Source organism: Hypanus sabinus, chromosome 10 (genome assembly GCF_030144855.1).
Source record: "Hypanus sabinus isolate sHypSab1 chromosome 10, sHypSab1.hap1, whole genome shotgun sequence".
Taxonomy (NCBI): Eukaryota; Metazoa; Chordata; class Chondrichthyes; order Myliobatiformes; family Dasyatidae; genus Hypanus; species Hypanus sabinus.
The window spans coordinates 81,220,045-81,237,410 of NC_082715.1; the positions used below are offsets into that span (position 1 = coordinate 81,220,045).

The 17,366-nt window shown below is 40.8% G+C and overlaps 1 protein-coding gene across 3 annotated transcripts in view; it reads right to left on the reverse strand.

The window, feature by feature from the left end:
- Nucleotides 1-17,366, reverse strand: part of LOC132400825 (katanin p60 ATPase-containing subunit A1-like) — a 31,267-nt gene that overhangs the window by 6,518 nt on the left and 7,383 nt on the right. For all 3 annotated transcript variants that reach the window (XM_059982225.1, XM_059982223.1, XM_059982224.1), the window contains exons 4-9: nt 12,689-12,863; nt 11,801-11,919; nt 11,482-11,587; nt 9,256-9,414; nt 7,408-7,534; nt 56-190 (exon numbers count right to left, since the gene is read on the reverse strand). In XM_059982225.1, the coding sequence (XP_059838208.1) occupies nt 56-190; nt 7,408-7,534; nt 9,256-9,414; nt 11,482-11,587; nt 11,801-11,919; nt 12,689-12,863 (821 nt within the window). The remainder of the gene's footprint in view (nt 1-55; nt 191-7,407; nt 7,535-9,255; nt 9,415-11,481; nt 11,588-11,800; nt 11,920-12,688; nt 12,864-17,366) is intronic.

Here is a 17,366-nt window from a genome sequence, read left to right on the forward strand (position 1 = left end):
CAAAAAGGCTTTAATCTCTAGTAAAGTGCATTATAACTAAAAAAATAACCAGCACCTGATGGCAGAGGAATATAAATCCGCTTTTCCAGTCGTCGCCTTAGAGCTTCATCAATATCCCATGGGAAATTAGTGGCTGCCAGAACCATAACCATCTTGGAAGGGTCGTCATTTTCTGATGCACCTCCAACACCTACAATACAGCGAAATAAGTTTACTTCCCGTTTTGCAAGAAATTTATATTTTTGATGATTAGCTTCAATGATTTCTGCTGTGGAAAATTTGAAAATAATTGTGAGGAATGAGAAAGAATAAAATGATAAAGAAAATGTAAGGAAGTAATATTCCTTTTGCACTGACAATCCATAAACACAGATGGTCCATAATGCTCTGCATATAATAAAGCACATTTAGTTATTAAGCTATTACTAGAATGTGAAGAACATTTATGTCACTAATGCCCATTCAATTTTACATGTAATCTTATAAGGGAACAGAGGTAAACCTATAACTGACAAGTTAAGAACTTTATAAAAGCTTCTTTAACTAAGGTAGGCCAATCCAGTGTGCACTGTAGAATGAAAAGCACCAAAATATACACAATAAACAATAATCAATTTCAAGTCACATGGTCAGAAAGTCTAAGGAGATGTAGTCTGTGAACAAAACCTGTAAAGTGTTGAATTTTATCCTAGCATAATAAAAGTATGGAGACTCAACGTGAATATATCAGTCATGCAGAACAAAGATGAGGGACTCTGTACAAATTCATTAAAGAAAATGTGTGTATAGTAGCTCACTAATTTCATTAATTCTTAAATGTGATATCAATGCAGTACTTAATAAAAACATTTATTTCATGGCACATGCTGGTGGAACGCAGCAGACCAGACAGCATCTATAGGGAAAAGCACTGTCGACGCTTCGGGCCGAGACCCTTCGTCAGGACTAACTGAAAGGAAAGATAGTAAGAGATTTGAAAGTAGGAGGGGGAGGAGAAAATGTGAAATGACAGAGAAGACTGGAGGGGGTGGGATGAAGATGAGAGCCAGAAAGGTGATTGGCGAAAGGAATACAGAGCTGGAGAAGGGAAAGGATCATGGGACGGGAGGCCTAGGGAGAAAGAAAGGGGGAGGGGAGCACCAGGGGGAGATGAAGAACAGGCAGAGTGATGGGCAGAGAGAGAAAGAAAAAAAAGGGAGGGGGAGAAAAACTAAATATATCAGGGATGGGGTTAGAAGGGGAGGAGGGGCATTAACGGAAGTTAGAGAAGTTAATGTTCATGCCATCAGGTTGGAGGCTACCCAGCTGGTATATAAGTTGTTCCTCCAACCTGAGTGTGGCTTCATCTTGACAGTATAGGAGGCCATGGATAGACATATCAGAATGGGAATGGGACGTGGAATTAAAATGTGTGGCCACTGGGAGATCCTTTCTCTGGCGGACAGAACGTAGTTGTTTCATGAATTTATTTTGTGAGGCACCTTCTCAACACCCACTAGGGCAGGGGTCGGCAACCATTACCACTGAAAGAGCCATATGGACCCATTTCCCACAGAAAACACTGGGAGCCACAAAACCCGTTTGACATTTAAAATGAAATAACACTGCATACGTTTTTTTTGCCTTTATGCTATGTATAAACAAACTATGTGTTACATTTATGAAATTGATGAACTCCTGCAGAGAAAACGAAATTACATTTCTGCATGCAACAAAAACATTTTGAACTCCAAAAAAAAGACGTTGGGTTGAAGGTTACTCCATAGTTAGCCTACCTTCGATCGAAAAATTAAAAGAAATCGCGCACTGGCGGGTGTCAGGGATTGGCAGTGGTGACGTATATTAATAGCGATAAAAAACACGTTGTGGCGGTGTGCTACACGCAGTGCTAAGATAACGACACTGCAGTCAAAGATAACTTTATTCGAACTAAACAGCCTTGCTTTAAAGCCTCCCTCAACCCGTCCCCGTGGGCGCGGATGCTCCAAAAGACACGTACTCACAAACCCCCGTAGGCTATCTCCCTTAGCCGGAATGGTGGCTAATTGTGAGCCGGTTCGGATGTGCCAGGAAATGGTGTCGCCACAACGTTTTATTTAGATTGTACAAGATCACCATAATCTTCAAATTTCGAATTACATTTCAAAAACTAACAAACCACAGGGAGCCGCAGCACAGAGATGAAAGAGTCGCATGCGGCTCCGGAGCTGCGGGTTGCCGACCCCTGCACTAGGGTTTCGATTACGGGTAGTCCCTAAGTTACCAACGTCCGACTTACGGACAACTCGTACTTACAAACCGAGGAAGGAGAACGTCGTCTGCCATTTTAAGTCAGAACGCAACGCCATCCGCCATTTTAAGTCGTTGCCGTTGACACTGTGTTGAGTGTTTAACTTTGTATTTGGCTTATATTTTCCTTAGTAAGATTCACTCTGACCCTGCCCCCTCATTCCAGTCAGGTGGTGGCGCAGTGAGATCAGCGCCGGGCTCGAGTTCAATCCCATGACAGACCGCTCCCGTGCTGGGTTGATGTTGATCCAGTGACTCCCGTACCATCCATGCCGGGTTGATGTCGAGCTCGAAACTCGACCTCGTTAAAAAAAAAACCACTGTCACCTCCAGTTTAAATTCCCACGCGGAATATTGTGGAGGATCAAATACCCAAACCCAGCACAGCCCCCACTTGTCCTATTTAGCCTGTCTCAGTGTGGTGGTTCTTCGGACACAGTGGACCTCAGGAGCTGGCACAGCTCAGGACCCGCCATCCGTAGTATTTCTGTTCCATTGACGGGAAGCGATCACGATTGAAAATAAAGTGGAAATAATAAAGCGTTTGCAAAGAAGTGAAATGCCATCGGTCATTGGAAAAGCGTTAGGCTACAGTTGGTCAACAATCGGAACAATTTTAAAGGATAACGGATAAAGTGAAAATAATGGAGCACATGAAAGGCCCTGCCCCGATGAAAGCTACAATTATTACTAAGCAACGCAGTGGTTTAATTACTGGAATACATACGTTTTTTAAGTGTTTTATATGCATAGAAGGGTAAAATATATACTATATACTAAGACAAACGTTTAACTGATGCTAAGTAATACCGGATGTACTTGTTCCGACTTACATATAAATCCGACTTAAAGACGGACTCAGGAATGTAACTTGTACGTAGCCTGAGGACTGCCTGTATACACTCAGTGGCCACTCTGTTAAGGTCACTTGTACACCGGCTCTGTAGTGCAAATATTTAATCATTTCATCATGTGGCAGCAACTCAATACATAAAAGCATGCAGACATGGTCAAGAGATTCAATTGTTGGTCAGACCAAATATCAGAGTGAGCAAGAAATGTGATCTAAGTGACTCTTACCATGGAATGTTTGTTGGTGCCAGGCGGGTTGGATTGAGTATCTCAGAAACTGCTGATTTCCTGGTATTTTCACACACAACAGTCTCTAGAGTTTACAGAGCATGGTGTGAAAGCACTTTATTAATGAAAGAATTCAGAAGAGAGTGGCCAGACTGATTGAATGTGACAGTAATTCAAATAACCATGTGTTACAACAGTGGTGTACAGAAGCTGAAGTACCTTTGAACATACAACACGTCAAGCCTTGAAATGGATGGGCTACAGCAGCACAGCAAAAGTACACTCAGTAGCCAGGATATACCTAAGAAAGTGGCCATTGAGTGTAAATATTGGCCGAAAGCTGAACTGACTTGAAACACATATTGAGCATTTACGAGCGGGTTATCAAGTAAGTGCCACTTGATATCATTGTCAGCAGTACTTCACTAATAGCTTAAAGTAGGCTGATGATAGATTAACCAGATTGCATTTTTTCTGCTTCTTTTTTGACAGAACATATTTTCTATTGTCTAAAATCCCATACAATAGATGGGAACAGCTTGTCAAGATGTGCAACCAATCAAAAACAAAGGTCTTAAGTATGAAGATGCATGTTTTGTTTGTTTATTTATTCACTTATTTAGTGATTCTGTGTGGAGTATCCTGGCCCTTTGAGCCTCACCCCCGACAAACCCCAATCATGGGATGATCTACGATGACCAATTCAGAAACACCTAACCCTTTTAAAGTGCGTTAACGGTATCAGTAAAATAGTGCAGTGCATGATGTCTTGCAGATATGTTGTTTATTTTTGACACCTCTTCCCAGTTCACAGCCTTTCAACGTATTAATCCCTTTACTGCCTGCATCTTTTATAAAATGCACTGGCATTACTCTATCACTAAGAAATGGACTGCAGATGCATGGGAAAGTCATCAGCTGCAGGTTCCCCTCCATTTTACAGATCATCCTGACATCACTATTCCTTCAATGTCAGTAGCTCTTCATCATGGAGCTCCAGAAACACTTTAAGAGTATCACGACCAAAAGAATTTTACTGGTATAAGAAGCTGGCTCATCATCACCTTCCCAAAGGCAATTAGGAATGCTATATCTACTGCCCTTGTTAACAAAGTCTGCAGTGCAAAAATTGAATAAAAATTTGTGAAACCAAACTTGATTTGTGTCCATTACTGCAATCATACACTTACTAATAAACAAATAAAACCATTGAAGTCTCTGCTCGCTGGAATATTTACTAAATACATGAACTTAGGGGAAAATGGAAAATATCAGAAACTTGTTTCATTTAGATTCTTCCAATTGAAAAGTTATAGTACTGAGCAGAAAATTCAAGAACTGCTTTTCTTTGCACAGAAGTAATCTAAGTTTCTTTTCTATTTCCATAATCCTGAGCATCACTGCTAAAAACAGTTAAATACTCCATGACAATTTGCTGCTGTGGCTAGGCAGCTGTTGATTATGATGAATGGTAATCAGCCTGGAACTTTAACCCTGTTACTCTTGCAAGATAGTGTATAACCGGTTCAGTATTTCCAACGTTTTCTGTTTTTATTCCAACAATTGGTTTGTAGTCACCTGAATACACCTGAACTAAAGCTCAAAGTAAATTTATTATCAAAGTACATATACTCTCCTGAGATTAATTTTCTTGTGGGCATTTGCAGTAGATACAAAGAAACACGATAAAATCAATGAAAAACAGCAAAGATGGACAACCCACCAATGTGCAAAAGAAAACAAACTGTACAAATATTAAAAAAAGAAAATAATGTTAATAATAAATAAATAAGCAACAAATATCAATAATACCAGATGCAGAGTCCTTAAAAGTGAGTTCATAGATTGCGGAATCAGTTCAGTGTTGTGGTAATTGAAGTTATCCCTCTAGTTCAAGAGCTTGATGATTGTGGGGTAATAACTGCTCCTGAACCTGGTAGTGTGGGACTTGAGGCTCCTGTACCTGCTTGCCGATGGTGGTAGTGAGAAGAGAGCATGGCCTGGATGGTGGGTGTCCTTGATGACAGATACTGCTTTCTTGTGACAGTGCTCAATGTTGGGGAGGGCTTTACTTGTGATGTACTGGTCTGTATCCACTATATTTTGTAGGTTCACAAACACAAGAAAATCTTCAGATGCTGGAAAAGTAAAGCAATACACACAAAATGCTGGAGGATCACAGCAGGCCAGGCAGCATCTATGGAAAAGAGTAAACAGTTGATGATTCAGGACGAGACCCTCCTTCAGGTTCTGGAAAGGAAGGGGAGAAGTCAGAGTAAGATGGGGGAAGGGAGGAAGACGACAAAGGTGGCAGGTGATAGGTGAAACTGGGAGAGGGGGAGGGGTGAAGAGCTGGGAAGTTTATTGGTGAAAGAAAGAAAGGGCTGGATGAGGGGGAATCTGATAGGAAAGGATAGAAGACCATGGAAAAAAGGGAAGGGGGAGGTACACCAGAGAGAGGTGATGAGCAGGTAAGGAGATAAAGTGAGAGAGGGAAACAGGAATGTGGAATGGTGAAGGAGAGGTGTATGGGGAGGGGCAATTACAGTAAGTTTGAGAAATTGACCTTCATGCCATCAGGTTGGAGGCTACCCAAGAAGGGTCTTGGCCCACAGTGCCAACCATTTACCCTTTTCCATAGATGCTTCCTGGCCTTCTAAGTTCCTCCAGCATTTTGTGCGTGTGCCTTCTTGCAGGCTTTTCCTTTCAAGGGCATTGGTGTCCCCATACCAGGCTATGATGCAACTAGTCAGTATACTCTCCACCACGCACCTACAGAAGTTGTCAAAGTTTTAGATGACATGCCGAATCTGTATAAACTTCTGCCAGAGCAGAGGCACAGAATGGCATTTAATTGTTGGACCCTGGACAGATCCTCTGAAACGATAACATTGAAGAATTTAAAGCTGATGACCCTCTCCACCTCTGATCCCTTCATGAGGACTGGCTTAAGGACCTCTGGTTTCCTCCTCCTGCAGTCAATAATCAGCTCTTTGGTTTTGCTAACAGTGGATGACAGGTTGTTGTTGTGGTACCATTCAGCCAGATTTCTAAACTCTCTCCTATATGCTGATACAGCCCACAACTGTGGTGTTGTCAGCAAACTTAAATATGGCATTGGAGCAGTACTTAAAAAGTGAGTAGAGAAGGAGGTTAAGCACATAGCTTTGTGTGCTCCTGTGCTGATGGTGACTGTAGAAGAGATGTTGTTGCCAATCCAAACTGGGGTTTGCAAGTGATGAAATTGAGGATCCAATTGCACAAGGAGGTTTTGAGTGCAAGCCTTGGAACATTGATTAGACTTGAGGGGATGATGGTGTTGAACACAAGAGCTGTAGTTAATGAGATTATCCTGATGTATGCATCTTCACTGTTCAGATGTTCCAGGGTTGAGTGAATAGCCCTGAAGTGGCATCTGCTGTTGACCTGTTGTGACGGTAGACATATTGGAGTGGATCCAAGTTGCTCCTCAGGCAGGAGCTGAGGTGCCTCATGACCAGTCTCTCAAAGCACTTCATCTCAGTGGATTTAAGTGCTATTGGACAATAGTCATTTTTTCTTGAGCACCGGTATAATTGAAGTTTGCTTGAAGCAGGTGGTTACTTTAAACTGCCAAACTGAGAGGTTAAAGATATCAATGAACACTCCAACCAGTTAAATAACATAGATTTTCAATTGTCTGTCAGGTAACCCCTCTGGACAGGCGGTTTCTGTGGGTTCACCCTCCTAAAGGATGCTCTCACATTGGCCTGATACTGAAATCACAAGGTAGTCGAGGCCATGGGTGTTCAAAAAGATGCCTCCACGATTAGTAGGTTAAAGAAAAACGAACAGAAACTCAACCAGTACTTCCATATCATACTGCTAATGTGAAGCCTTTGTTGGGAAATGTGACATGGTGGGTGTTAAACTATAAGATGTTAAAAGCCCATTATGAAATTTTGCTTAATTCAGTAGCTAGTTAACCTTGACTTGTGTAATGAACGATTATCGAGGCAAGGTCCCGTGATTTTCAGAGGAACGAAAAATAAATCTTACCATCCATCTGAACGAGGAGCTCTGCTTTCACTCTCCTGCTAGCTTCATGCTCCTCAGCAGTACCTCTACGACTGCAAATGGAGTCAATTTCATCAATAAAAATGGTTGTTGGGGCATAAAATCTGGCCTCAAAAACAAAAAAAAAACAGGAACTATCAGGTATTGTCAGGTGATGTCTCAGCATCATTTCCAACAATTTTATGACAATTTTATGATATCTTCATTAGCAATTGAGTAACCTTAGTTATTTTGAAAGACAACAGAATTCTCAAGAATAATAAAAGCCAGTAAGATAATGTCAAACCTACCTATCTCCCTCATGTCCCTGATCTCTCTAGAATTATCCAATGGTCTCTCAACTATGCTCACACAATAACCTTCATAACACTGGGCCCAATACCTCGTTGTGCAGTTGGATCCTTGACTGCCTCACTTGCAGACTTCAGTCAGTTCGGACTGGCAACAATACAATGAAGGGTTCCAAATTACTAAAATCCTCTGTGCAGAGACGAGTTTCTTAACCACTTGTAAACTTTCAGACGATGTTCCCAATTCCAAAATTCCTCAACAGAAATTGTTTCTCTCTCAATTCCCCTTAAAATCTTAAGAACTATCATCAAATCACCTGTCTCTAAATGCCAGGGGCTACAAGTTTAGCTTGAACAATTACTCCAGCAATTGCTTCTTGGAGTTTGACCACTTTCCTAAATCTACACTGAACCAACAGAAGCTCAATATATTCTTCTACGTTGTGGCATCAGAACTATTCACAATATTCCAGATGCAGCCTAAAGGGTCTTTGTGCAGGTATAGCATGAATTCCTTCATAAACACCAGTATGCTAATTTGTATCTCATTTTGACACTTGTTGATAGTTCTATTTACCTCAGCTTCAGCTCAACACCAAAGTTCCCATTGTCCTTACTTCCCACCCCACTGGTCTTCACACTCAATGATTATCCTCCAAAAAATCATTCAAGTTACTCAAGATTTCCTAATCAGAACACCAAGTGGAACCATGTAGACTCTTGATCCTGTTTACAAATCCCTCTAATAATTCAATTCTTTAAACTTGCATACTATGCTTCTGCGTTCCCCACCCCTATTGCATTCCAAGACAACTTGTGTAAGGCCTGGCTGTCTTTCAGACTGCCTTTATCTCCAGCTTCATGAACAAGTGTACTGTATCTACTAAATGTGTTTAGTTTCTCTGGAAACCAGCTCAACGTCACTTAATTTTCCTTACTCTGTACAATATTGGTCACTTTCAGTTCAATGATTTAATTTCTAACGTAAACTGTCAGGGCAGTTAACTGTTAACTTTCAAACTAACTAACTTATTTATTGAGATACAGTGTGGAGTAGGCCCTTCTAGCCATGTCGCTCAGCATTCCCCCAATTTAATCTGAACCTAATCACAGGACAATTTACAACGGCCAAGTAACCTACAAAGTGGTACACCTTTCAACTGCGGAGGAAACCAAATCACCCGGAAGAAATCCATGAGGTCACAGGGAGAATGTACAAGCTCTTACAACAGCATTAACATTCTAATACTATACTCTAAATATTAAATTTCTTCTTACCACTCTTCCACTTCTTGCTAGAGAATTCCCCTCTCACTAAACTCTTACCTCCACACTTTTTATAATGCACTTCATTTATGACAATTGAGTGTAAGCATTTTGTACACCAACAGATTATAGCCAAAACTGTACTTTACTTTATCAACTGGTCACTGAGGAATGGCAGGGCAAGGAGGAGAGAGTTATTTTAACCTCTCATTGGCTTACGAGTTACTTATTTCAAGGTATTTCAGGCAACCACCTATTATTGCTCTATACCTACCATTTCAAACAGAAGGCGGACTAGCTTCTCAGACTCTCCCCTATACTTGGAAGTAAGCGTTGAAGAAGAAATATTGAAAAATGTTGTTCCGCATTCAGTTGCAACCGCTTTAGCCAGCATTGTTTTCCCAGTTCCTGGTGGACCAACCATCAGAACTCCCTGTGAATCATAAGTATATTCTCAAACAACATGTTTATAGTAGTGCCAATAATCGCTTATATTAATTCACATTCCACCTCTTTTCCAACTGTAGTGCAATACAAAAACATAAAAAAGCTTTGCTGAAAGTCAACTTTATATTTGTATCCTGTTGCAAAATTAATCAAGGACAGCGGTCCTTATTACAAAAGAGATCAGCTCCAGTAATGAAACTGCAAATTCAGAAGCTTTAACAGCAAAACAATTAAACAAATTGAGCTGATATGATCCCGACAAGTAAATGTGGCATGGTAAGTTTATACCTTAATTTACCGATAAACTACTTCTGATTCCTGCTGAAGCTGCCAACAATTAAAACCACCACTGGGGAAGTAGATAGGTAGAAAAACCAGACGGAATTAGGAAAAAACTGTAACAGAGTAAAGATTAAGCATGAAACAATTTTTCAAGCAGACAGATTTTTAAAAATCTCTTTCTGCTGTTCTTATATGTTTCTCATACAGCACAGAGCTTACATTCCATAAGGTCCATGCTGACCTACTGTATTTCTGATCATTGGAAATGTTTCTAATAAATTAAATGGACCTCGAAGAAGTGACCTGTCAAAGATCATTAGGGTGTTCTGGGGTAAGGACTGAGGAACTATTTGCTAGTTGTTGTTCATGGACCATTTGGCTTCAGTGCTGGCTGGAGATTGATGTGGTCTATGGGACAACAAATGCGTGACCATGGGAGAAGCACTGGTGGGAGCGGGAGGGGTTGAGAGAAGGTGCAGGTACAAGAGTGGTCTGGATCAAGAATGACTCGTTTCATAAATCATTGCAAATTTATTAGCTCATAATGCAAATCTCTAATCAGCCAATCATGTGGTAGCAACTCAATGCATAAAAGCATACTGATATGGTCAAGAGATTCAATTGTCGTTGAGACCAAACATCACAATGGAGAAGAAATGTGATCTAAATGACTTTGACCATGGAATGATTGTTGGTGCAAGATGGGGTGGTTTGAATATCTCAAAGATTGTTGCTCTCCTGGTATTTTAATAAACAAGTCTCTAGAATTTACAGAGAATGATGTGGTAAACAAAAAAAAAAATCCAGTGAATGGCAGTTCTGTGGCATAAATGCCTTGTTAATTAGAGAGGACAGAAGCAAATGGCCAGATTGATTCAAGCTGACAAGGAGACAGCAAATCAAATAACCATGTTACAATGAGTAGTGTGCAGAAGAGCATCTCTGAATGCACAAGACATTGAACCCTGAAGTGGACAGGCTACATCAGCAGAAGAACATGAACATACACTCTGTGGCCACTTTATAAGGTTATAGGAGGTACCTCCTATACTGAATAAAGTGTCCACTGAGTGCATACCAATTCTGTGAAATTCATTTGTAATGCAACATATTGTGTTTATTAATTTTGTATAGATAGCTTTTATGAAGATTAATTTAACAATCTATTTGAGAAAAAGAGATAATACTAGGATTAAGTGCATAGAATAAAAGTTAAAATAAATCTAACTTTAAGACTGCCTTAATGAAAATTTCAACTTTATTACCTTTATGCCAAAATATTTGCCTGTTAAGAAACTAAAGTGGAGATGATACATGGTGATAACTCCATAGAACCCAGTGAATGAATGAAGTTCAAAATACCTTGTGGTATTTTATTACTCCATAGTATACATGGAGAATGCGTATTGAGCCAGAGACTTTTTCACATGGCAGAAATGGCTAATATGAGCAGCATAATTTTAAGGTGGAGGAAAGTATAGAGAGGGATGTCAGAACTAGTTTTTTTCTCTCCCCAGAGTGGTAGGTGCATGAAACACATTGCCATGAATGGTGATAAAGGCAGATACAATAGGGACATTTAAGATACACTTAGATAAGCACATGGATGAAAGGGAAAAGGAGGACAATGTGGAAGTAAAGGGTCAGATTGATCTTAAAGTTGGCATATCGTGGGCCGAGGGGCCTACAACATTCTATGCTCTGTGTAATAATACACCTAGAAGATTTTACTTTATAGTCTTTTATCAAGTTATTTTTAATATTATCTTACTTTCCACGGTCGTCTGATTCCTTTAAAGAAATCGGGCATCCACATAGGCAGAACTACTGCTTCTTCCAGCAATTTTTTTGCTACAGCCAGATCTGCTATATCATCCCTGAAAAATAACTTGAGCTGTGTTACTTGTTGACATAATTTACATTCATGCCATTCTTACTGTTAGGACTAAAAAAACAAAATAGTCACAAAATATCAAATGAAAAGATTTAACTGCTCTTTCAGAAAATGTCTTAGCTCACTATTTCAAATCAGAATCAGTGAAAAAAACTATTAGATTTCAATAGCTATAGACATCAATAATTTTACTTACCATCGAACATTTGGATTTTGTGATATTATATCTCTCTCTAAAGCTTCCACTAAATCCCGGTCATTTCCAGAGCCATCAAATTTTTTGGGTTCACTTTCAGAGACATCAGTCTGTTTTACCTATTAAGATACAGATTAAAATATGATTTTCTTTTAAATTCATAAATTCTTAAGTCACCAAAATAAATATCTAATTGAGTAGTATCTAAAGTGATACAAAAGTCACATATGTATAAGTACAGAATTTTAATTTTCAGTAAATAAAGCCATGTATACACCCACCAGGAAGTGGCAAAAGATGAACCACAGCTTAACTCACTTGATGGCACTCACTGCTAAATCAGAATTTTTGGACTCAAACCTTAACTCGTTTAGGAGGAGGGAAGTAATTCTACGAGTTCCTAAGCAGAACAAAAGTTTTTCTCCTCTTGATAATTTCTGACAAATTTGCTTGCCTGGTCTTACATAATTCAAATGCTAGTTTTAGTCAGGTAATCTGCATAGCATTTCAGAGAAATTTGAAACTGTAGTAGAATTTACTACATCACATCAAACACAGCATGCATTGTGCAAATAAAAATGTGTAGTGGGATAGATGGCTTTTGAAAAATAAAGCACATGTAATGAAATTGTTTTGCTTTCAAGTCATGGTAATATTTATTTTCCCAGAAATCATTACTACCCACTGTGAAACAGACGGCAAAACCAAACTCTCCACTGAAAACAGTGGGAAGGCAAAAGAAATATTCACACCAGTTACCACAATTATTATTGAATCAACAGATATTCTAATGAGAGAAAATATTAAATACTTTGTTTAGATATTATAATTCAATTATTTAATTCTGATATTGGACTACTTTTTCAGTTTCCTGTTATGAAAACTTACTTTGTCATCCTTTCCCTTCTTTTCCTTTCCTTTGCTTGCTTTCACTTTCTCACTGTTTCCTATTCGGTTTACCGAACGGGTAGAACCTTTAACTGGAGCACCTAGGCGGTCTTTCTGAGGAGCTCTATGGTCATTACATGGAGTGGACTGTCTTTTCCTTGGGTGTGGTGATGGTCTGTGTTCAGTGGAATACAAGTCAATTTGGTTAGTTAAGTCAGCCTTTCTTACCTTTCAGGATCTATAAACTTCAGTCATAAAAGTTGCCAGTTAGTTCTTTGTCCCAATTGCCTTATTTCAAATGAGGTTTCCAATTACCTTAACCTCAAACTTATATTTCAAATCTTACATCTTCCTATAAGATGTGAGACTGCAGGGTACCTAACAGTCTCCCTGATGACTAGATCTGCGGGAAGTGCATCCACTTCAGCTCCTGACAAGGTCAAGGAAATGAAGCTAGAGCTGGATGTACTCAGGACCATCTGGGAGGCTGAAAACCTCATAGATGAAACCCTTACTGAGGCGGTCACACCCAGAGTGCAGGCTTCAGATAGCAGTAGGGAGGAAGCAGTCAGTGCAGGGTTCCACTGTGGCCATTCCCCTCAGCAACAAGTATACTCCTTTGGAAACTGCTGGAGGGATGACCTATCAGGCCACATCAGCAGCAGCCAGGCCATTAGGTCTGTGGCCAATTCTGAGGCTCAGCAGGGAAGGGTAAAATCAGGCACAGTGATAGTGTTAGGTGTCTTGATAGATGGGGGAAATACAGGAGATCCTGTGGTTGCGAAAAAGATGCCAGGAATGTGTGTTGCCTCCAGTTGATGAGGCTCAGGATGTCTCAGAATGGCTACAAAAGATTCTTGAGAGGGAGGGTAAGCAGCCAGAGATTGTGGTGGACTAATGACATGGGTAGAAAGGGGGAAGAGGCCTGCACAGTGAGTGTAGGGAGTCAGGAAAGAGGCTGAAGAGTAGGACCTCTAAGGCAGAAATCTCTGGTTTACTCCCAGTGCCATGTGCTAGTCAGGGCAGGAACAGAGTGATAATACAGATGAATGACTGAGAAACTAGTACTGTGAGCAGGGTTTCAGGTTCTTGGGTAAATGGAACTTTTTCTGGGGCAGGGATGACCTGTACAAAAGGGTCGGGTTGCACCCAACCTGAAAAGGAACCAATATTCTGGAGGTTTGCTAGTGCTACTTGGGCAGGGGGTCAGAACAATTTGCTAGAGCACCATGTCAGAAAGTGGAGGGATGGACAGGAAGGGTCAGTAAAAACAGACAGGAGGAAAGTAATAGATACAATGGGATGAATAGTTTGATGTATATTTTAATGCTAGGAGCATTTTGGGTAAAGGTTATGAACTTAAGAGCACAGACCTGCACATGGAACTATGATGTTGTGACCAGTACAGAGACTTGGTTGAGAGGGGGAATAGGGTTGGGTGCTTCATGTCCCAGGGGTTCACTGTTTTAGAAAAGATAGAGATGGAGATTGAAGATGGGGGGGGGGGGTGGAATTTGAATTTGAATCAGAAACAATATTGCAGCTGCACTCACAGGGTACATAATGGATCTGTATGGGTAGAACTTAAAAATAGGAAAGGTGTAATTACTCTGATGAAATCGTACTACAGACCCTTCAATAGCCACAAGGACATTGAGGAACAGATATGCATGAAGATTAAGGAAAGGTGTAAAAACAACAGGGTTGTTGTCACTGGGGACTTCAACTTTCCCAATATAAACTGGGACCTTCTGAGTACAAGAGACTTAAAAGTTCAAAATTTAAAGTAAATTTATTAACAAAGTAACACGTCACAATAAACAGCCATGAGATTAGTTTTCTTGCAGAATACACAGTTAATCCCAGAAACACAACAGGATCAATGAAAGACTGTACCCAACAAGATGGACAAACAACTGATGCGCAAAGGACAATAAACCGTACAAATAAAAAAAATAATATAAATAAATAAATTTATCCCTCTGGTTTAAGAGCCTGATGATGAAGGGTAATAACTGTTCCTGAATCTAGTGGTGTGGGTCTTGAGGTTCCTGTACCCTCTTCCTGATAGCATAGAAGAGAGCATGGCCTGGGTGATGGGGACCCTTGATGGCTGCCGCTTTCCTGCGACAGTGCTCTGTGTGGATGTGTTCAGTGGTGGGAAGGCTTTTCCTGCGATGGACTGGACCGCATCCACTACTTTTTGTATGATTTTCAATTCAAGGACATTGGTGTTTCCATACCAAGCCATGATGTAACTCGTCAATAAACTCCATCGCACATCTACAGAAGTTTGTCAGTTTTAGACGTCATGCTGAATCTTTGCAAATTTTCAATGTACGGCTATGCTTTCTTTGTAATTGCACTTACGTGCTGGGCTGAGGACAGATCTTCTGAAATGAGGAACTTAAAAGTGCTGATCCTCTCCACCTCTGATGCCTCGATGTGGACTGGCTCATGGACCTCCGGTTTCCTCCTCTGAAGTCAATAATCAGTTCCTTGGTGTACTGACATTAAATGAGAGGTTGCTGTTGTGGCACCACTCAGCCAGATTTTCATTCTCCCTCCTATATGCCAATTCATCACCATCTTTGATTCTACCAGCAACTCTGGTGTCGTCAGCAAACTTAAATATACCATTGGAGCTACGGTTAGCCTCACAGTCAAAAGTCACCAACCATGACTTGAAGTGTGCCAGGGTGGGCAGTTTCTTGCTTGGGGATGGCAGCATTCAATACCTCGAGTGCCTGGTTAATGTCGGCTTTTGGCAGTATGCAAACTGCAGTCAGGATTGCAGAGGAGAACTCTCGATAAGTAGAACAGTTGGCAATTAATCATTAGATATTCCAGGTCAGGGGAACAGCAGTGTGACAAGACCAAGACCGCTGCGTCTGAGCACCAAAGAGTTTATCATGAAATAGACCCAAGCGCTTTCCTTCTCCGAATCAGCAGTTCGATCCATCTTGTGTATTGAGAAGCTCTTGGGTCTGATCCCCGAATCCAGCGTGTTTGGAGTGAGCCAAACACAGAAAGCAGCAATTCCTCATTTCCTTCTGACACAGTAATTTTGCTCTTTGGTCCTCAAGCTTCTTTTCCAGTGGCTATACATTTGCTAACAAGATATTGGGTAGAGAGACTTCGATTGCTTTGTGTTAGATGGGGCAGTTTTTTTTAAGGTGATTCCAGGAGGGCTTCTTAGATTGTCCAACAAGAAGAGGGGATATACTGGACCTGTTGTTGGGTAATGAGCCTGGCCAGGTGACCAGTTAGGGAATAGTGAGCACAACTCCTTGATAAGGATAAGTATGGACCTTGTGGGAGAGTATTAACTTACAGCAGAGCAAGTTACGAGAGCATTAGGTAGGAGCTAGAGAGAATTCATTGGGAACAGCTATTTTTTAGAATTCACATCTGATATGTGGAGGGTGTTTAAAGCCAAACTGCAGAGTATAGCACAGGTATGCTCTAGTCAGAAGGAAGGACAAGGATGGCAAGGTAAGAGAACCTTGGATGTGCAGAAAGGTGATGAATTTAGTCAAGAGGAAAAAGGAAAAGTATGTAAAGCCTGAAGTTAAAATCAAACAGAGCCCTTGAAGATTATAAAGAAATCAGAAAAGAGCTCAAGAAGAAAATTAAGAAAGCCAGGATGGGTCATGAAAAGTCCTTGGCAAGTAGGATAAAAGAGACTGCCAAGGCTTACTACACATACATGAAGAGCAAAAGGATAACTAGGGAGAGGGTAGGACCATTTAAGGATAAGGGGAGGAACATATGTTTGGATGCAGAGGATGTGGGTGAGGTCCTTAATGAGTACTTTGCAACGGTGTTTAACTAAGAAGGACAAGGAGCACAGGGAGATCAGTGCTGGGAGTATTGATACATTAGGGCATTTCAAGGCAAAGGCAGATGTATTGTTGGGTCTCTTAAAGAGCATTTACATGGCTAAGTTCCCAAGATCTAATGGGATATATTTAAATTATTGAGAAAAGCAAAAGTGATTACTAGGACCTTGACCAAAATTTTCATGTACACTCTAGTCACAGGTGAGATCCTGGAGGACTAGCAAGTAGCTAATGTTGTTCCATTATGAAAGAAGGGAACCGGGGTAATCCTGGCCACTATAGACTGGGTTCCTCAAGGTTGTTATAATGAGGGGTGGCAATGGGGACAAGCTCCCACTACCTATTAAATGCTTCAAGTAGCCTCTGACAACTAAGTCCAGCTTCTGGCCTTCACATGTGGCTTAGCTACTAAGCCTGGCAGAACAGTTTCTACTGACTGAAGGGGCAAAGGCAGGTTACTGGCACCTTAAAACCAGTCACTTTGGGCAAATGGGGTTCATTAACTGTGGTTGGCAGCTCATCTAGAAGGAAAACTCTGATCTGAAACCTCCGCTGCCTTGCGGCCATACCTACTTATGGGGAAGGCTTTGGGAGTAAACCCCGAGGGAAAAATCTGGAGATGGTCCATAAGGCAGTAGTTTGATATTGGCTGGCAACTCCTGTGATGCTGCTGGCACCAAATTGTATTGGTCTCTGCTGTTCCTTTGGGTTCATCAGATGCATGGAGAGGGGAGGCTTGCTACATGGGTAACGGCTTGCTCTCCATATCGTACTGCCCGGGCTGGCATATGTAGACAGCTAGAATGCAATATCTATGATCAAGTCTGACTGACAGA